Consider the following 21873-nt stretch of genomic DNA (forward strand, 5'->3'; position numbering starts at 1 on the left):
AACCGCTGCCTAGGCAACCGGCTTTTTGATTGGCGTGCGCTGCAAGGATAACCTGGAGCGCATTTGATTCGGAATAACCGAATGAGAAGAATGCACAGCCTGACAAATGAAATGCGAATCTTTCTAAAGCTGAAGAGTATATGTATACATATTCTGCTCATCTTTACAAAGATTTGCATTTCATCAGGTTGTGCATTCTTCTCATTCGGTTCTCCTGAATCAAATGTCATATTATAAGTATTATTTAATATGCAGAGTTGGAACAAAGGCTATAGAAGTATCTGTAATAATCAACATATATATATATATATATATATATATATATATATATATATATATATATATATATATATATATATATATATAAAATTATATATATAAAATTATATATATAAAATTATATATATATATAATTATATATACGAGCACTATCACACGGGTATCAGCGCAATATGGCTGTATATCGGCACTGATGGGAGCAGGGCTGGCACGTCCACAGAGATGACTAGGCAGCGGCCTAGGGCAACAGTATAGAGTGGGCGGCGTCCACGACACCTGCCTTACCACCCGCGTCCTAAGTTATGTCTGCAACACCTCCATCAGCACCCGCGTGTCCTCAGTTATATCCGCGCATAGGGCGGCAGATTAGAGGTCTGCGACACCTCGCTTCATTTTCATAACCAGTCACTTTCGTTTTCACATTGGGGTTGAGGGCCTCTGCCTAGTGCCGCAGTTCAGCTTGCTCCGGCCCAGGGTGGGAGGTGTGCTCGGCCTTAAGCAGGTCACACAGCAGATGCGCCGCGACTCGGCGCGCACATGGCAGTTAAAATTATCGCACACCAGACGCACACATTCGCATGATACTTAACATGAAATATGAACAGTGTCCTGTGTCATGGCTGGGCGCCACAGACAGCTACTGACTTGCTACGCCAGTGTGTGTACCCTGATAGAAAACTATGTTCAGAATTCTAAAATGCATGGTGCTGCGTGTAGCCGAGCGACACTTCTGGTGTGCGACCTGCTTTAGTGTCCCACCAGTGATGATATAAGCCATGTCACACTGCTACGAGTGTAAAATTGGGTTTATACGACATATTCAATGGCATAATTGTGTATATAAAAACAAAAATCAAAGGTCTTAAAAACTGTTTTGTATGAGGAACTACTTTCTTCTGCCATTCATGCACATCTGCAGCAAAAAGGATTTTTTGCTTACATTTCAAGATTATAAGGATAAACAAAATTAAATGCCATCAGTCTAGAGACATTTCCCAGTATTTCTTTAATGCAATCAGGATATAATAAAAATTAACCCTAAAAAAGTCAAAGCAAAGTAAACTCTACCAGAAACACTTTTAGACTATCATAAAAAAAAAAAAAAAATATATATATATATATATATATATATATATATATATATATATATATATATATATATATATATATAAATACAGAACTACAATACAGAAGGGAGAGATAATGACTTAGAATGTCACTTACCTGTTTTATAATGATTTGATAAGCTGTAGTTAGAAATTACGCAGGGTTTATCACCTCTAAGGGCTTATTATGCGGTATCTGTTGCCATCTTGTGGTTAGACAACGTCAACCAACTTTGCTCTGCTAAGTATGACTGGCTGATGGATGCTGACAGCATCCGAAATTATAAATATTTAAAAAAAAACTGCTTAGTTGCATTCTAAAAAAGCCTCGAAATACATTATGTTGTCCAACAACTGCAATATTCGTCAAACTGTAGTGAGTTTATTCATCTACTGTCACTCTATGTCAGGGGTCACCAATCTTGGTCCAGGAGGGCTGGTGTCCCAGCAGGGTTTAGCTCCAAATTGCCTCAACATACCTGACTGAGTGTTTCAAGTATACCTAGTAAAGCTGCGGTCATACTGGGCTTTTACTCCCATAGACTTCCATTCATATGCACGCAAATGCATCAGACTGGAAATGCGGGGTCATGCATCAAGTTTCGCAGGTTGCTGCGGTGCAAAGTTCAAGCTTGGTAAACTCTGACGTGCAAAATCGAATCACTTGACTGCATGAGACCAATCAAGGATCAAAACATGACCTCTCTGGACAGAAATTTAAAACATGGAGCAATTGCTCACTTTTTTAAATGTCTAATAAACTTGTTTAATCCCGCCCCTTTTTCGCAGAGCTGTACGACAGAATTTCACAAGCTCAAACTCTGGTGTAACCGCAGATTAAGACCTTGATTAGCTTGTTTAGGTGAATTTGAGTATTGCAGCTAAAATCTGCAGTACATCGGCCCTCTAGGAACAAGTTTGGTGACCACTGCTCATTGTCAACCAAATCCTTCTCCTCTACAGTATGTGGGCGGAGTCATACAGAAGGTGAGGAGGCTGTACGAGTTCTGATATTGCAGAATGTTGCACGGCTACAGCCAATCAGATTCCAGAACCAGACAGAACTGTTGTATAAATAATTATTCAACCTCTTTATTTTATTGAGTATGATCAATAGGGTGGCCAGACATCCTTTTCTTTTCATGATTTCTGGGACAGTCCTGTATTTCAGCTGTTTTTAGGGTCCAACTAAAAAAAAAATCTGTGATTAATTGCTATGTTTATGCAAAAATATGTCATTCTTTTCAAAACCTAATTTATTTGTTTTTTATATTTCAAGAGTAGATAATTGGAATATTCGTCTCAGCCAAAAATGGTGCCCAATAATTTTATATAATGCCATATACTGATCTGAAATACTGCATTGTATCTAGTGACATTCACTAATTTTGTATTTTTTAAAAATATTAAAAACCTGGAAGACTTAGACCATGTAATGTCATTTTGAAATGTATTTATATGCATTTATAATATATGAGCCTATATACTTTTTTAATTATTGTATTTCAGAGATTTTAAAGAGATCTTGGGAAAAACCTTATTTTGATGGTCCATTTGAGTATATTTGGACTGTCTGATTATTATCTGCTGCTTCAAGAGACATTTAACTGACTATAAGAAACTTTGCAAGTACATGTCAACTTACACTAACTCCAACCTAACAGTCTACTAACAATCTAATGAGAATTAGTTGGCATGTAGATGCAATCTAACGTAAATTCAACAAACAACCAACAAAATAAAGTGTGACCAGATCTTGTTCTATATGGAAAATGGAAATGAAAATGCAGCGTCAGTCTATTTTCCATGGAAATTCAAGTGTCATTTACACAACAGTGGATTCAACTAATTTTGTGTGTGTGTTTTCACCATTTATTTACATGACAACTGTGTCTTATGGGCCTGAAAATAAAACGGAAACATAAAAAGTAAAACATATTTATATATCAGTGGATATGGAACATTTTCATAGCGCTTAACTTTTTCCACATGTATTTATGTTACAGCCTTATTCCAAATTGGATTAAATTCATTTATTTCCTCAAAAGTCTACATACAATACCCAATAATGACAATGTGAAAAAAGATTTTTTGAAATTGTGGCAAATTTATTAAAAATAAAAAACCTGAAAAATCACATGTACAGAAGTATCCACAGCCTTTGCTCAGTGCTTAGTTGATGCACATTACAGCCTCAAGTTTGTTTTGAATATGATGCCACAAGCTTGCGTTTTTTTTGCCCATTCCTCTTTGCAGTACCTCTCAAGCTCTATCAGGTTGGATGGAAAGCGACGGTGTACAGCCATTTTCAGATCTCTCAAAAGATGTTCAATAGGATTTAGGTTTGGGCTCTGGCTGGGCCACTCACGGACATTCACCGAGTAGTTGTGAAGCCACTCTATTGATATTTTGGCAGTGTGGTTTGGGTCATTGTCCTGCTGGAAGATGAACCGTTGCCCCAGTCTGAGGTCAAGAGTACTTTAAAGCAGGTTTTCATTGAGGATGTCTTTGTACATTACTGCATTCATCTTTCCATATCCTGACTAGTCTTTCAGTTCCTGCTGCTGAAAAACATCCACACAGCATGATGCTGCCACCACCATGCTTCACTGTAGTGATGGTGTTAGCCTGGTGATGAGCGGTGCCTGGTGTTCTCCAAACGTAACGCCTGGCATTCACTCCAAATGTTCAATTTTAGTCTCATCAGACCAGAGAACTTTGTTTCTTATGGTCTGAGAGTCCTTCAGAGCCCTTTGGCAAATTCCAGGCGCTGAGTGGCTTCCGTCCGGCCACTCTACCATACAGGCCTGATTCGTGGATTGCTGCACAGATGGTTGTACTTCTGTAAGGTTCTCTTTTCTCCACAGAAAAACGCTGGAGCTCAGACAGAGTGACAATTGGTTCATTGATCACCTCCCTGACTAAGGCCTTTCTCCCCCAATCACTCAGCTTAGATGGCCGGCCAGCTCTAGGAGAAGTCCTGGTGGTTCCAAACATCTTCCACTTACGGATGATGGAGGCATCTGTGCTCATTGGAACTTTCAGAGCAGCAGAAATCTTTCTGTAACCTTCCCCAGCCTTGTGCCTCGAGACAACCCTGTCTCTGAGGTCTACAGACAATTCCTTTGTCTTCATGCTTGGTTTGTGCTTTGACATGCACTATCAACCCTGGGACCTTATATATACAGGTGTATGCCTTTTCAAATCATGTCCAATCAACTGGTTTTACCACAGGTGAACTCCAATTAAGCTGCTGAAACATCTCAAGAATGATCATAAGGGTGTAACATAAAATAAATAAGGGTGTAATAAGGGTGTAACATAAAAAATGTGGAAAAAGTGAAGCGCTATGAATATTTTCTGGATGCACTGTATATATATTAATTTTATATATCATTTCCATGACATCACATTATGTTTTCCATCTGTAGGCTTGCATTTGTACACGATAACAAAACAACAATGGACTGTATGCACAAAGCTGAATAAAGAAAATATAAAGCATAATACAGGCGGCATGGTGGCTGAGTGGTTAGCACTGTTATCTCACAACATAGGTCGCTGGTTTGAGTCCCGGCTGGGCCAGTTACTGTGTGGAGTTTGCATGTTCTCCAAGTGTCTGTGTGGGTTTCCTCCAGGTGCTCCGGTTTCTCCCAAAGACATGCACTATGAATAAATTGGGTAAAACTAAAATTGCCCGTAGTGTGTGAGTGTGTATGGGTGTTTTTCAGTACTGGGTTGCGGTTGGAAAGGCTTGCGCGGCGTAAAACATGAGCTGGAATAGTTGGTGGTTAAATCCGCTTTGGCAAACTCTTATAAATCAGAGACTAAGTCGAAGAAAAATGAATGAATAAAGCATTATAAATTAGTTTGTTTTAAAATTGTTGTTGCCTGTACACTACACTTTGTTGTAGTGGTTACCAATTATGTTCTCCCGCCTCTTTTTTCAACTTCATTATCTTGTACACATTAAAAACAAGCATTACCAAACAAAAAAGTCTATTCATGTCATGACCGTGTCCTTGATTTGAACCCATTTTTTCTTTTAGTTCGCCCTCAACAGAGAAAAGTTTCGGTGGTAAGGAAACTGTAGCTAAAATTAAATCAATTTTACTTTTAAATATTTGAAGTTATCTTTCAATATATTGTTGGTTTGAAATCTCACACTGATTATTTACATATTAAATTCTCTTCAGTCCACTGTAGCGAATGTCATGCCTCAAAACTCATTGTTCTCTTCAGATCTGTTCAGCTTACATGTATTAATTGTCTGGCGTATACACCCTTCTGTTTTGTGGTAATTGTGTCATCATGTAGTGCAATAGTTGACCCAGAAAACAGTGAAACATCAATGTGTTGTACTTCATGCTTCATGTCTTTAGTACACTATAGAGATTGTCACACACACATGAAAAAACATTAAGCACAGAGAACAGAAGACAATATTGTCTGATCAGCTCTGAACACACTGTCAGAGCCGCTCTGCCTCTAAACTAGAGCAGAGGAATGAGATACTAATAAAAGCAGAGTCTCAATTATCTCCCATCGAGGTCCATAAAGAGAACATGTTCTAATTTTTTAACAGGGTCACATTTTCTCGTCGGAACGGCAAAATGTTACAACCCACTTTTTTGAGTACAGTCACACCAGAATTGTAAGATCTCAATCTTGTTGGCATGCTTTTAAATGTTAAATCGCTCTGTAATTGTTATAATGTGACCATACAGAGATAATTATTGTTGCTTAATAAAATTTCCTTTCTCAAATGTAAGGTTTTTAGTCATACAGAGTGATTTTTACCCCACCTGCAGACACACCTACTTCAGCAGGCTCAGCTCTGATAAACCATCATTGTCATTGGTGAGTCATTAATGACACAGACTCACGGACAATTAGTTATAATGCACAGTTTAGCATTTACAACAAGGACATGGAAAAGACGGAGTTTGAGAAGCTTAGTAAATGATTAGAAAAAGCTAATCTGCCACTTTATATGATTATGAAGTGCAGGCACAAATCCTGGATTGTATGTTGTGACATCTATTTGTTTCATAAACTAATACTTGGCATAAACTAGCCAAGCATGAAAAGCTGTTTGATTTAAACACAGGAAAAATATGTTTGGGGCTATAAAAATTGTTAAATATACACTGTAAAAAAAAAAACTGTTATTTTACGTTTTTTTATGGCAGCTGGGATATTACTGTAAAATAACGGACGTTAAATTATAGATGTACTCCATAAAACAACAGACTTTAAATTACAGACATTTACCTTAAAATAACGCCCGTTAAATAACAGACGTTTACCCTAAAATAACAGCCATTAAGTTACAGACGTTTACCGTGAAATAACAGACATTAAATTACAGACTTTTATTGTAAAATAACAGAGGTTAAATTACAGACGTTTACCGAATAATAACGGATGTTAAATTACAGACATTTACCATGAAATAACGGACGTTAAATTACAGACATTTACCATAAAGAAAGTTAAATTACAGACGTTTACCATAAAATAACAGCCGTTAAGTTACAGACATTTACCGTAAAATAATGGACGTTAAATTAAAGATGTTTACCGTAAAATAATAGACGTTAAATTAAAGATGTTTAGCGTAAAATAACAGACGTTACATTACAGACATTTACCATAAAGAAACGAACGTTAAATTACAGACATTTACCATAAAGAAAGTTAAATTACAGACATTTCCCAGGAAATAACAGCCGTTAAATGACAGACATTTACCATAAAATAACGGACGGTAAATTACAGACGTTTCCTGTAAAATAACGGACGTTTAATTACAGACGTTTACCGTAAAATAATGGACATTAGATTACACTCGTTTACCATAAAATAACAGTTGTTAAGTTACAGACATTTACCATAAAATAACTGACGTTAAATTACAGACATTTACCATAAAGTAACGAACGTTAAATTACAGACATTTACCATAGAATAACAGATGTTAAATTACAAACTTTTATCAAAAAATAGCGGACGTTAAATTACAGGGTTTTATTGAAAAATAACAGGCGTTAAATTACAAACGGTAACAATAAAATAACGAACGTTAAATTACAGACATTTCAGGTAAATTGTTGTAATTTACAGTCTGGTATTTTGCGGTAAATTTCTTTACGGCAGTTATTTTATTTTATTTTTTTCAGCACCCCAGCTGCCGGAAAAAAAATAACAGATTTTTTTATATTGTAGGCAAGGCAGATTTATTTATATAGCACATTACATACACAATGGTAATTCAAAGTGCTTTACATAAACAACAATAAAAGAAACAAGAAAATAAAAATAACTGAAAGTATTAAAATTGATTAAAACAGATTAAAATGTGTTAAAACGGGTTATAAAAGAATGAAAAAAAGAAAAGAAATACATAATAGTACGATCTGTCGGGCGTAGCACAGTGCTCATTCAGTAAAGGCACAGATAAACAGATGTGTTTTTTAGTCTTGATTTGAATGTGCCCAATGTTGGAGCACATCTGATCATTTCTGGAAGCTGATTCCAGCAGCGGGTGGTCTTATAGCTGAAGGCAGATTCACCCCATTTTGTCTGGTGAATCCGCCATTTAGTGATTTATAGTTCAATAGAAGTCAATTGCTATTTTTTTACAACATTTTTCAGTATCTTCCTTTGAGTTGCATCACAGAAAGAAACTCAAACAGGCCTGAAATGGAGTGAAGAATGAGCAAATTCAATTTCATTTACAGGTGAACTCTCCCTTAAAGCATTAACCAAATCTATAACATTTTTGTCAAATATTGAAAGTCAATCCAAATCTCTGATGTTTCAAAGCCTTAAAAACTGAATTAGTTTGCCTTTGAAAGATGAATATATTTTTGGAGGTTTGGAAAAAAACATGAGAGTGAGCAAATGATGACAGAATTTCCATTTTTGGCTGAACTAACCCTTTATATTATTTCGGGAAAATCTGTATCCCTCCAAAAATGTTAAATACTGGACTGTTTTAACCCAATTTTAAAGCCAAACTGAACATTAGAGTTAAACATTTAATGTAAACATATCCCTACAGCGGTGTTTGTCCATATTTTCACCCTAACTTTGGTTAAAAGTCAGTATATTTCAGAGTGTACCAGTGATTTCTGATGAGGGATGTCCTGTGGTTGTAACTCTCTCCACCAGACAGCTTTATTGGAAGGTGTGTCCTGCTTTGAGAAGAGCAGCCTGGACTCGTCTCAACCTGCAGGGCAACTTCCTGTTCGTCTACATGTTCATCGACTGCCTGCATTCTCCTGAGTGAGAGTGGGATAAACAGGGATTGGCTCTGGGAGAGTATCACTGTTACCCAATAATAAAGCACCCTGTAGTTAAATGTTCTTCACCGGAAACAATTACGACAGCAGATTAGGTCTATATCTGAAGCATCAAATCGAAATAAATTCCTTTGGTGACTGAACAACATTCTTTCACCTGAGAAGATAATAATTATTACCATGACATTATGACAAATAAAAACAAAATGTAAATGTCCATTTGTGTTATAACGGCTCATTAGAAACCTGATTCTTGATTATGGATCCATGACTCCACTGATCTTGACAGTTTGGCGCCATCTTAAGGCTGAAGTAGGATTTAGAAAATGTTTTGTTTTTTGACATTCATTCATTTATTCCTTCATTTTCTTTTTGGCTTAGTCCCTTTATTAATTTGGGGTCGCAACAGCGGAATGAACCGTCAACTTATCCAGCACGTTTCACGCAGCGGATGCCCTTCCAGCCGCAACCCACTTCTGGGAAACATCCATACACTACGGACAATTTAGCATGCCCAATTCACCTGTACCGCATGTCTTTGGACTGTGGGGGAAACCAGAGCACCCGGAGAAAACCCACGCGAACGCAGGGAGAACATGCAAACTTGACATAGAAATGTCAACTGACCCAGCCGAGGCTCGAACCAGCGACCTTCTTGCTGTGAGGCGACATTCATTCATTCAAAGTCCCTTTATTAATCCGTGGTCGCCACAGCGGAATGAACCGCCAACTTATCCAGCAAATGTTTTAAACAGCGGATGCCCTTCCAGCTGCAACCCATCTCAAAGAAATGTATTTTGCCATCTTAATTAAAGAGCTTGAAAGTCATTATAGACAGGACCAATGTCATTCATTTTCTTGTTGGTTTAGTCCCTTTATTAATCCGGGGTCGCCACAGCAGTATAACCGCCAACTTATCCAGCAAGTTTTTACGCAGAGGATGCCCTTCCAGCCGCAATCTCTGGGAATTATCCACACACATTCACACACTATGGACAATTTAGCCTACCCAATTCACCTGTACTGCATGTCTTTGGACTGTGGGTAAAACCGGAGCACCCGGAGGAAACCCACACGAGGGCAAGGAGGACATGCAAACTCCACACAGAAAGGCCAACTGAGCCGAAATTCGAACCAGCGGCCTTCTTGCTGTGAGGCGGCAGCACTACCTACTGCGCCACTGCCTCGCCCAGGACCAATGTCTTGCGTTTAATTGATAGTTTTGTGACAAGTAGCCGTGTAATAAGCAGGATAATGTACATCCAGCTGGTTATGGAGAATAACAGCTACGTCTGCCAGACTTAATTCTGCGAGAACTTGCTGGATGCACATTATCACGTACTTTATGCACATTACTCACTTACCTAAATTGTAAAGACTCGTGTTAATTTACCAAAGTTAATGCAGGTGTTATAAAGGTAAATGTAAGACGTTTTAACAACCGGTTTTAAAAATAGAATTAAAAATTTGAATGGAACCCAATACGCAAATGTTCTGTAATTTAACATTTAAATGCAGATATCAAGAGCTCCATAACAAAAAAACCTGATGGTTCTCAGTATATTTGTTTTGTTGTCCATTGCAAATATTAAAATAATTTTAAAAGTGCAGTATTTGACACCCAGTGGTTGAACTGCAAGTGCAGGTTGCCAGATTGAGGACCAACAGGAGCGTGTATGTTTATTGAACCTTGAGGCTGATTTAAATTGTGTATCATATAAAAGCAAAGGCACACGATACACTCTCAGAAATAAAGGTACGCGAGCTGTCACTGGGGTGGTACCTTTCCCAAAGGTACACATTTGCACTTAAAGGGTCCTGTACCTCAAAAGTATATAACTAGTACCTACAAATTTGAAGAGGAACACTTTTGTACTATTTTGTTACCAATATGTACCCCTGGGGTATTAATATGGACCTTTTAGGTACAAATCTGAACCTTTCGAAAAGGTACCACCCCAGTGACAGCTCGCATACCTTTATTTTTGAGAGTGTAGAAGTATTATTTTCCATATTAAAAGCACTTTTTGTTCTAACCAACGCCTTGAATTAATAAACTAGAAATGGCATCTATTTCTTGCAGCTGAACAACAGGTTAAATGTTTACCTCAGGTAAACCTCATGTGCTTTATTTAGTGTTTAATGCTAATAGTGTGAGTTCGAATGCCATTTTACATGACATTCATAGCCATACTTCTGACAGCAGCAGCAGCATAGTTCACCTCAGTTCTTAAAAAATATACAGTTTGAAATTGAACTTTAGAACTGTGACTCCGTGATTCAGCATCTACATTTAATAATGTTAAAGAGGTTAAATATGTATTAATTAGATTGTAAACCTCACCATTTCGCTGAAGTGCAGTGTAGTTTTCTGTGCTTCTGAATGGCTGCATTTAAATTTCTGTTTGTTTCGTGGTGCAAACAGCCAAAATGTTTATCACTGCAAATCTCATCATGTTGTAACCTGCTCACCTAATGTTTTCGCTCAAAATATTTATATTATTGGCTAATTAATAACCTCATGTGGAACTCTAAGTCTTAATCTCATTTCGGAGTCTGCTACAGTCCACCAGAGATCACATTTCAGTCACGGACGTATGCTTTGAGAGCCTTTTCCAACAAGGCAACCTGGGGTGAGACCAGAACAAAGACAGACGTTTCGACACACAACACATTAAAAAAACAGAATATCTGACTTCAGCATTGTTTTTTCACATTAACAAGTATGTTCACTTAACATGTTTCTCATATATCTGCAAGCATATTATGGTATTTTTATGCTTTAAAAAAGTTAAAAGCGTACACACAGCAGCTTTATATTATGAGAGATAAAACTGGGAAGCAAAAGTACACGATAGAGGAGTCTTCTTTTCTTAAAATGAAGCACGTTTGTGAGATCCTATTTCAATGGGCTCCAAAATCTACTTACTAATTAATTTTAACACAAGAGCCATTTCCACTCCACATGGACAGATGTTTGTTCCAATACCAACTAACTCAATTTTGTTCAGTTTCCCAGTAAACATCTCAAGTAAACATACCTTTATTTAAGGTTTAGGATTTTATCATTTATTAATATTTAGCATTACATTTTATTTCTAAGTATTTTGTTTTGTTTTTAATTGATGTATTCTTTCAACTTCTTTTCTATTCAGTTTTACAAATTGTAGTACTTACAAAGTTGCCAGAAAGTTATTATTGCTGCCTTTACATGTTTTACACAACATATTTTTATTTCAATTAATGAAAAGGATTCAACAGTTTTAGTTAATGACAACACTGCATAGAACAATCACTGTGTAACTCTCATTGAGCACATGCACTAAAAAAGAAACTTGATTGTATCAAGTAAAATATGTAAACGTAATTTACCAACATTCATTTATTTATACCAATAATCTTTTTTAATTGGTAAATTTTAATTGGTTAAATTATTCTGAAATAGCTCATTAGCAAAATAATGACAGTTTGACACTTTTTAGTGTTTGAAAATCAATTAACACAGCCCCGTATGCACTACAATCCAAAACAAAGCCTGATTCTGTTGGCTTCTTCAGTGATTAATGACCTGCTGTTTATTGCCAAGGTAATGATGCATAGCAATCGTCCTAAAAACCATTTTCCTGTTGCCACTGTCAACTCTACGTTCATTCCTAAACCGAACTCATATTTAAATGAAGATTTTTAGACTTTCACAATGGTCAACAGTGATTTTAGCAGCTGCGTCGAAGACATGCCTCACAACTTTTTTTTAAACAAAGTTAAACTTTATTAAAGAGATATATTACATTGGTGTGGAAACCAGGTGGCTTGAGCAGGAATATCAAACATTGAGGCGACGTTGTTTGAGACAATTCCAAAGAGAAATAAAAAGATCTGCAGCAACATTAAATTAAGAATACAGTGACCTCGGGCACATCCAGTGATTTTACAGAATACGCATTAGATTCCAGTCTACAGTGGACAGAAAACCAAGTTTGTATTAGACTAATTGAGATTTCTCTTTTGGTGTAAATCAAAGTTAGTTAAAAAGAAAATTAAAGTAAAAAATAAAAAGAGAGAGAAATTCCCAGCCCAGGCTAAACGTCAAGTAGAGGGAAATCGTTCCCATATCCATTTGCACTCACCTATGACTTTTTCTAACAAGCAAAAGAAGCAGACAAATATGTCTGAGACTACCACATTTATATTATCGATGATCAACTGACTGGTAGTGTTCCTCTAACATCTTCATCTGTTAAATTACACCAGCGAGATGAGAAAAGAAAAGCGTGTGAGTGCAGGTTGAGGTAATACACTGATCTGATCGTAGCCAAGGCAAGTGCTCTGAAACAGTGTTGAGAGGGAAGCCAAACGTCATCAGTCTTTGATCCACGGGATTCATGTCTGCGGCGAAGAGGAGGATGCATGTATAAAACTCGGGTAAGAGCCGATCGTGTCCTGCTGAATAAAATCTGAGATCAGGACTCTTACGATGTGGTGTTTTATACACTCAGCCTCCAGTCCGGTGTGTGTGTGTGTGTGTGGGCCGCTCATGCCTCCACACCCTCCAGCTCTGGGGGAAGAGGACTCTTGGGGTGCTTGCTCTCAAAATGCTGCTTGAAGGTCTTGGGATCTGGCATTTGTGACTGCAAAACAGAGAGGTTTCAGGAAATCAGGTTCAATGTTCTTCCAAAAGATGTCCTTTAAAAGTTTTTCCATTACAATATCCAAAAAAATTTAATTTTTTGTTGACTTATGTACCTACATTGTACCAAATGTTTTGAAGTCAAGAGAATAAGCAATTTTAAATTAGTGACATGGACTGTGCCTCCATGTTAATGACACCACACAACCTTTGGTTTTTATTGAAAACGCCAAAGACACTTTATGACATTGTGTGTTTAATAGACTGCATAGAGCATAATTAAAAACCTTAAAATGTATTTAGCATGATTAAACAGTCCTGCTTCTTCTGCTTGTTATCAGGATTCAAAGAACAAGAGTCCTGTAGGACAGTGTTTTTTAACCACTTTACTGGAGGACCACCAACACTGCATGTTTTGAATTTCTCTGTATGTCAAACCTAAAGGGCTGTGCGATTTGGGGAAAAAATCTAATTGCGATTTTTTTTTAACAGATATTGCGATTTGATTTACGATATAATTTTGTAGTCAAGCTTCAGCTCAATAATCTGTAAGCCGTGGCAATAATTCTGCGACAGCTTTTATAAATTACATGTTTTTGTTCGGTGACTTTGAAACCAAAATATTCACATATATTTAAATGCTGTTTATCTTTGATATGAATTCGTCTATTATTGCTTCGGAAGCAGCAGATGCCATTAACCCACTTACGTCAGCGCTTTTTTCTGTTTGCTTTCTTTTTTAATATTGTGGCCATAGTCAAGTTGCAAAATTCTGATTGGGCAGAACAACACTGTGCTCGCTCAATTTGCAAGTAAGACTGACACACAGCCGACAGTCACGCATTTGTCATTTGCTCTGGGTGGGGAAAAATTATATATTTTATTTAAAATATACTATATATATATATATATATATATATATATATATATATATATATATATATATATATATATATATATAATTATTAGCAGCTGTAGATTTTTTTCCCAATTTCTGTTTAACAGAGAGACATTTAACACATTTCTAAACATAATAGTTTTATTAACTTATTTCTAATAATTGGTTTATTTTCTCTTTGCCATGATGACAGTAAATATTTGACTAGACATTTTTCAAGACATTTTTATGCAGCTTAAAGTGACATTTAAAGGCTTAACTAGGGTAATTAGGTTAACGAGGCAAGTTAGGGTAATTATACCCAAGTTATTTTATAACAATCGTTTGTTCTGTTGACTATCAAAAAATGTATAGCTTAAAGAGACTAATAATTTTGACCTTAAAATGGCTTTAAAAAATATATTTTTCTGCTTTTATTCTAGCCGAAATAAAATAAATAAGACTTTCTCAAAAAGAAAAAAATCATTATCAGACATTACTGTGAATATTTCCTTGCTCTGTTAAACATCATTTGGGAAATATTTTAATAAGAAAAAAATAATTCTCATATTGCAGCTTCTTGCTATTAACTAATCACAAGAATTTAATTTGAGATTGCAATTTAATTGATTATTTGCACAGCCCTAGTCATACCCAAGTCTCAAGAGTCAAAAAAATCAGGACCTAACCAGTTTGGTTAGGATAACATGGAAAAATGTGAAGAGTTTGTGGTCCTCTGTGAACGTGGTTGTGAAGCACTGCTGTAAGATGTAACGAAGATGAAAACTCCCATACAAATGGATTTATGTCCAGTTGAAATTAGCAAAATTCAATAATTATGAAAAAAGCTCTTTATTTGAAGCAGTCAAATGGCTTTTAGTTATTCAGATTAGGGCTGCACAATATGTAATTTTAGCATCTGTATCACAATGTGTACATCCACAGTAATCACATCGCCTCAGATATCCAATGTTAAGTCTGAATTATAGTTAAGCAGGAGATACAGAACTGCATTTAATCACTGTAGTATACAGCATTTATGAGTTATGCAATTTTTTGTTGTGTTTCTAGTCCAAATATCTTCAAAGTGAGAATAAAATAATTTAGCCCACTGGCAGATAATTTAGCTTGTTTTAAAGAAAAACTCTTGAAAAAACTGATACATCTTCTGGACTATAAAAGAAACAAAACAGTAAGAAAAGCATTTTTACATATTAGTTATACAATTTCTGTACCTGAATACTCCGTTAGACTTCCCAGAAAAACCCTCAAATAGTGCTATTTATGACTTACAAACCATCCCATGAAACTGTGTTTATACCACAGAAAAAAAAAAACATCTGATTTATCCAAAATCGCGCAGCCCTAATTTAGATCAAACTTTTAATTGTGGATCTTTATCACTGACGCAAAGTTTACCAGTTATAAAACACAGTCAAATTAACTGTAAAGCAGGTCTACAGATAGCTCATCTCCAAGTAGAATGTTGCTGAATTTCAATCACCCTGAGAAAATGCTCTTTTTGAGTTATCACAAGGGTCGAGTGATGGAAATACCAAATTCATTCATTCATTTTCTTTTCGGCTTAGTCCCTTTATTAATCTGCAGCAGGAATATAGCGCCACTTTAAGAATAGTGCGGCTCTGATATAGTTTCTCTTTCATGTGTCTTTTGATTCTCAACTTGTTTGTTTATTACACAAAAGAGGGTTAATATAAATAACCAAGAAACACCGCGCTGACACAAATGTGCATGTATTTGACCATTAAAGCGTTCACATTAAGATGGCGTTAGATGTGTGTGCTCTAAGCCTGTGTCCGAGGCTAAGCGCGGCGCACACACACAACAGCACGTGCTCTTTCACGCTTTTAAAAATATATGAATGATTCGAACGTACATCAATGAATAATGTGCATCCCGTGTTGCAAAAGTTACATTACAGTACATGCTTTTAGTCATTTTCACGTGGAACTGAGCTTTGCAGAGCAACAAATGTGTACAACTGGAAAAGGGGCGGTATATGACGAAATAATCGTTTATCTCGGTTAATGGTTTTTCATAATCGTTAGAAATCGAAATCCAAACCTGATTTTCGATTAATTGCACAGCCCTAGTAAAAGAAACCATTTTTAAATTATTTTAAAATGTTGCCGACAAATGAGTGAAACCTAGTGGTCTGCAGTATAGTAAGACAATAAATACAGTTAAAGTCAGAATTATTAGCCCCCATTTAATTTTTTTCATTCTTTAGCAAAATATTATTTACTGTCATCATGGCAAAGATAAAGTAAATCAGTGATTAGAAATTAGTTATTAAAACTAGTATTATTAGAAATGTGTGAAAAAAATCTCCCTGTTAAACAGACATTGGGCAAAAAAACAACAACGAACAATTCAGGGGGGCTAATAATTTTGACTTTAACTCTATAAAAATTACTGTATTTATTTATAGTATACTAATGATCAATTGTAATTAGTATACTATACTAATTAGTATATGTCACCAAACAATTAATGTTTGAAATATGCCTGCCAAGATGTTTTGTTATATAAAAATAATTACACTTTAATTATATTTAAGTGGGAGTCTTATGTAAATCATTGTTAAAGAAAAAAAATAAATAAAATATATTATTATTAAATATATATATATATATATATATATATATATATATATATATATATATATATATATATATATATATATATATATATATATATATATATATACACTCACACAACTCCTCTGTCTGGTTCTCAAATCTGATTGGCTGATAGCCGTGTGATATTCTGCAATATCAGAACTCCTACAGCCTCTTTACCCTTTGTGTATTACTCCGCCCACATACAGCCAGGAAAAAGCAGACACTACAGATCTAAAGTTTAAAAGATGTACGCTCAACGGTTTAACTGTCAGCTTATGATTTGAATCCGGAAGAAAGTAGTTCCTCATACAAAAGGGTTTTTGAGACTCTCCATGTTTGATTTTATTTTTATATACACAATTATGCCGTCAAACTGTTGTATAAACCCAATATCACAATTGTAGCAGTGCGATATGGCTGTATATCGGCACTGGTGGGGGCACTAAGGCACTCGCCTGCGGCTTCGTGCCAACGCACGCCTCCCACCAGTGCCGATAAAAAGCCATATCGCACTGCTACTCGTGTGATATTGCTCGTATATATATATATATATATTATATATATATATTATATATATATATATTTTTTTTTTAATCTTAAAAAAATTAAACATGATACTTTCTAATGTACAGGTAAAAAAAATCATACATTCATACATTTACATTTTTATCACTATTAAGCTTGTAATCACCGTTTTTCATGTGACCAACGTGTCACACCATCCAAAAAGTGTATGAAGGCAAAATGGATTGTGACTGCGAACACAATTTTACTGTAACATAAAGCTGTTAAATGCTTATGCATGACTCTAAGTTACTGTAATTGGTGGAAGGTGTGCCGACAAGCCTGATTTGTTACCATCACTGAATAACTTTCATTGTCAGAAACAAGTTCTAGCACGAGAACAAAGTTTCCCAACATTCATCTCACACACACCCTTACCAAAAATCAGCATTATCTCCTCGACATATACAGTGCTAACATGGGTTCTTCCTTTTAGTTTTGATAAATAAATGTCTATAAAGCATTTACTCCAATAAGCTTAAAAAAGTTGGCACCAAAACACAGTTGTAAGGAACCTCCTGGATGATACGTTGTGGTAAAAATAACCAGCTATAATTGCCACTGACCCTGCAGACAGCACATGTGAACACCAGTGCCGCTTTCGCTGCGGTCTTCTGGTCGTGGCCTTTGGATTTCTTGATCTCCGCCTGCTTCTTGGCGTTTTTCTGCTGAGACTGGATTTTTTGATGTCCACGAGCCATTCTGTTGGATTGATGACAAACTGACGTCAACAACACACATGAGTCACAAGTCAGTGGATTTACATACCCTGCTGTACAGAACAAACAAGCAACAACTGATAAACAACATCAATTTATCTGTGTTTGTGCGCATGCTATCTTGCAGCAACCCAAATTCCACATCATTTATAGTGCTAATAAAAATATTGTTTGATAAAGGTCCACCAGCATGGCATGCAGCATTTACAGTATATACTATTTTACTAACACACACACACGCACAGTGTACATTATGTTTTGCTTTGGCTTGGTTTAAAATAATAACACAGGCAGACAGCTGATGTTGTTGCTTTATATAGTGATAACCGAATACAGTGAATAAAAGACTCGGTGAGATTTATAATCATGTAATAAAATGAAATAAACAATTAACAGGCATTATATTATTTAACATTTTAAAAATTGTGAATTGTATGATGAATTTGTCGAGCCTTACCTTTCAATATTAGCTTTTTTGGGCTAACTTAGCTGTCAATGCTGGATAGCCCATTAGCTTCTCTGTTAGCACTATTGCAAACTACACATCGATATACTTCGATAATTTAGAATTTAAAACAACGCACAGAGGCTTATAAACCATGTCTGATATAAATCATCGGATACATAAAGAGTTCCTGTAGGGTAGTGCGCGAAGATACTGAGATTAACGTTAGTTAAGACCATATGGTTAGCCAGCTAACGTTAGCATGCTAAACACTAACAAAACCAGCAGGTCCTTAGACGCGCGAATTTACACTTAAACCACTTTGATATGTGTTATTATCGCACGACTATCTGTTATTTTATATTATCACCTAAATATTATGGTCATACCTGGCGAACAGATGAGATCCGTAAGCAGCTACGAGCTTGTAATATGTAGTCCCGCACGCTTGTGACAGCTGTGCTCTTCCCAGATCGATTCACATGTAGTTCCTGCGATGACCACATCAACACCGAGCGCTAGAGAGCGACATGCGCTCTGCACAAGTACAAAGCATAACCTACTTGCCTAACATATCTATGCTTGCTGAAAAGGGACTTTACTGTAAGCCTAGTTTATTTTGTTAACAGATGGAATAATCTATCCAACCTTAGGGATATCACGGAAAAGATTGGCGAGGAATAAAAAAGCGTAAGCGACACATACTTTTAAGCATACATATTACAATCTCGTTCTAGCTTTCAATTATTTTTTAGCACATTTCAAGGCATGTTAACAACAAACTTTATCAAGTTAAACTGAAGAAAAAAAAAATAAGGAAATAGGAAACAAGCCAAAATAGTTTGATCCACCAACATTCCCTTGTGGTTTACTGTTACTTTCCCGTTTGACCATTTTTGTGGAACCAAATTAGAAGTAAATGTTTCCTGTTGGTTCTTTTGGGCAGCACAATTACTGTTACATTTGTTGTTCATTTGCTTTATCATTGCTTATTCTTTATAGAAATGCTGCTTCAATGTTGCTATGAGTGTCTACTGCTGCTCATTCTCCAACGGGCACTTAGTAGTGAAAACAATCATGGCCGCCATATTGAAATGCAGTTCCAAACTGAAGTGCTGAAAACTGGCCACTTTAAAGGGCCCTCCAAAATGAAGGATTTTGAAGGGTATTTAAACTGATGGACACTTAAGGCTCGTCTCTATGCCCTAATCCGTTCAAAACTGTCACTTCAAAGTTGGGATCACCAAACATGGACCCGGAGGGTCAGTGTCCAACTTGCCTCAACACACCTGCCTGGATGTTTCAAGTATGCATAGCGTATGTCTTAATCGGGTCTCTAACTCTATAGGTCGTCGATAAAATTCAGCCTCTAGTAAGGACAGTGATAAGCTTGGTTTGCAACACACTTGGAAACTAAATGTGACATAAAAACATACTCGTTGTACATCATCAAAACTGGAATTTAAAACCAATAGCAGAAGTAATATTAATCATAAATTATTTTAGAAAGTTTTTAAAAGTACATTATAGCTAAATTATTTGCTTGTTTCATTTACCAGCAATTAAACATTAAATATTATACATTTCTGTTAAGGCATCACTGTGGTGCAGTGGGTAGCATCACAACAAGAAGGTCGCTGGTTCGAGCCTTGGCTTGGCCAGTTGGCATCTCTATGTTCTTCTCATGATAGTGTGGGTTTCCTTTGTGCTCCAGTTTCCAGTTTTTAGATAAGTCAGACCGGATAAGACTAAGCCGAAAAGAAAATGAATGAATGAATGAACATTTCTGTTAAATAGTTTTTGTCTTAAATAATAATTAATACAAATTCTTTGTAGACAAACGTCTCTTGTTTGTGATTATGTTTGATGATTTGATTGATTCATGTTTTACGCTTCCCACATTGTCAACTACATTGCTACAACTTGTACAGTCTGCAACTCTTAGCTTGTTCAGGTGTGATTGGTTTGGGTTGAAGCTAAAATCTGCATGACACCGGCCTTCTAGGACTGTGTGGGTTGACCAGGGGTGGACTGGGACCAAAATTCAGCTCTGGCACTGTAGCCACACCAGCCCACATTACCACACCGACACAGCCCCACTCACGGGCATGCACAATCACTACTTATATTGGTGTGCAAATGTTGAAATAATATAAGCAGTACCATATTTAATAGATATTTAAACATTTAATGTATGCGAGTGGAACAAAAACAACACATTTATAACAAATTTATACATTCATTCATTTTTTTTCGGCTTAGTCCCTTTAAAAATCAGGGGTCACCACAGCGAAATGAACCGCCAACTTATCCAGCATATGTTTTGGGAAATTTTAGCTTACCCAATTCCCTTATAGCGCATGTCTTTGGACTGTAGGAGAAACCAGAGCACGCAGAGAAACCCCACATCAACATGTGGAGAACATGCAAACTCCACACAGAAACACCACCTGGCCCAGCCGAGGCTCAAACCAGCGTCCTTCTTGCTGTAAGGCAATACTGCGCCACCGCAATGCCCCCTTTTTTTGCTTTTTCGACCTACCGATTAGGTCGGACTGGGTCGGCCCATCTAGAAACCAGCTGGCCATTACCGATTGGGCCAAATGCTTAATATTTATTATCATTATTAGTAGTATTATCATCATCATCATCATATTCACATCTTGGAAGAGATAAAAGCTGCCTGCATGTAAAAAAGATACATAAAAAAATTCATTCAAAAAATAAAAAACTGACCGGACCACATTTGAAAAATGGTCCGGTCCATCTGGCATTTGCCAGAATTGCCAGATGGCCAATCCGCTCCTGGGGTTGTACCCTGCTCCATAGGGTGTAAAGGTATTTGGGCGTAGGGACAGGCCCTTTTTAATTCAACGTAGTCTGGATGTGCAGTCAAATTCAATGTGGATTGTGGGTAAAAAGCTGCACATTAAGTTTGTCAACAAAATGGTACAGTATAACAAAATGTAGTGTATAAAAAATGGTCCAGTATTGCGCATTAAATAGAATAATGTTGGCAGTTTCAAGTACAGTATGGGATAATGGGGGCAGTTTTCAGATAGACACAGCTTTTGATCCATCAAAACGGTTTCAACTTTAGGGGGGCTTGTAAAATATATTTATTTATATTTATATTTATTTCCAAAAAAGGGGAGTGTTCATTTAAGTGTTCGTAGCACATCTTGAAAAGTAAAGCTGAAACATTTGAGCACCCCCTGGTGGCTAGCTAAAGTATCGGTCATAAACCCCGTCTAAACAAGTGGGATTCAATCTCAGGTTCTTTTTTATGCCGAGATTTATTCAA

General features: G+C 36.4%; 1 protein-coding gene across 4 annotated transcripts; it reads right to left on the reverse strand.

Moving 5' to 3' along the window:
• Positions 1-12437: 12437 nt before the first annotated feature.
• Positions 12438-19145, reverse strand: znf706 (zinc finger protein 706). 4 transcript variants are annotated; one of them, NM_205612.3, is made up of 3 exons: positions 18959-19145; positions 17972-18107; positions 12438-13320 (listed from the first exon to the last, which is right to left on the reverse strand). In NM_205612.3, exons 2-3 carry the CDS (start codon positions 18104-18106, stop codon positions 13225-13227), a joined length of 231 nt encoding a protein of 76 aa, NP_991175.1. In that variant the 5' UTR covers position 18107; positions 18959-19145; the 3' UTR covers positions 12438-13224. The 4 variants fall into 4 exon arrangements, with proteins under 4 accessions (NP_991175.1, NP_001185820.1, NP_001185819.1 ...); NM_001198891.2 differs by having other exon boundaries at positions 17972-18126; NM_001198890.2 differs by having other exon boundaries at positions 18582-18974.
• Between the last annotated feature and the right edge of the window lie 2728 nt (positions 19146-21873).

The sequence above is a fragment of the Danio rerio genome, chromosome 19 (assembly GCF_049306965.1).
Source record: "Danio rerio strain Tuebingen ecotype United States chromosome 19, GRCz12tu, whole genome shotgun sequence".
Taxonomy (NCBI): domain Eukaryota; kingdom Metazoa; phylum Chordata; class Actinopteri; order Cypriniformes; family Danionidae; genus Danio; species Danio rerio.

What these genes read in the sequence shown, in the direction of transcription:
- znf706 (NM_205612.3), bottom strand. Translation starts at nt 18,106, where the DNA reads ATGGCTCGTGGACATCAAAAAATCCAGTCTCAGCAGAAAAACGCCAAG. An exon ending in TCACATGTGCTGTCTGCAGG is followed by an intron (nt 13,321 to 17,971) that starts GTCAGTGGCAAT and finishes TCTGTTTTGCAG; the next exon opens with TCACAAATGCCAGATCCCAA.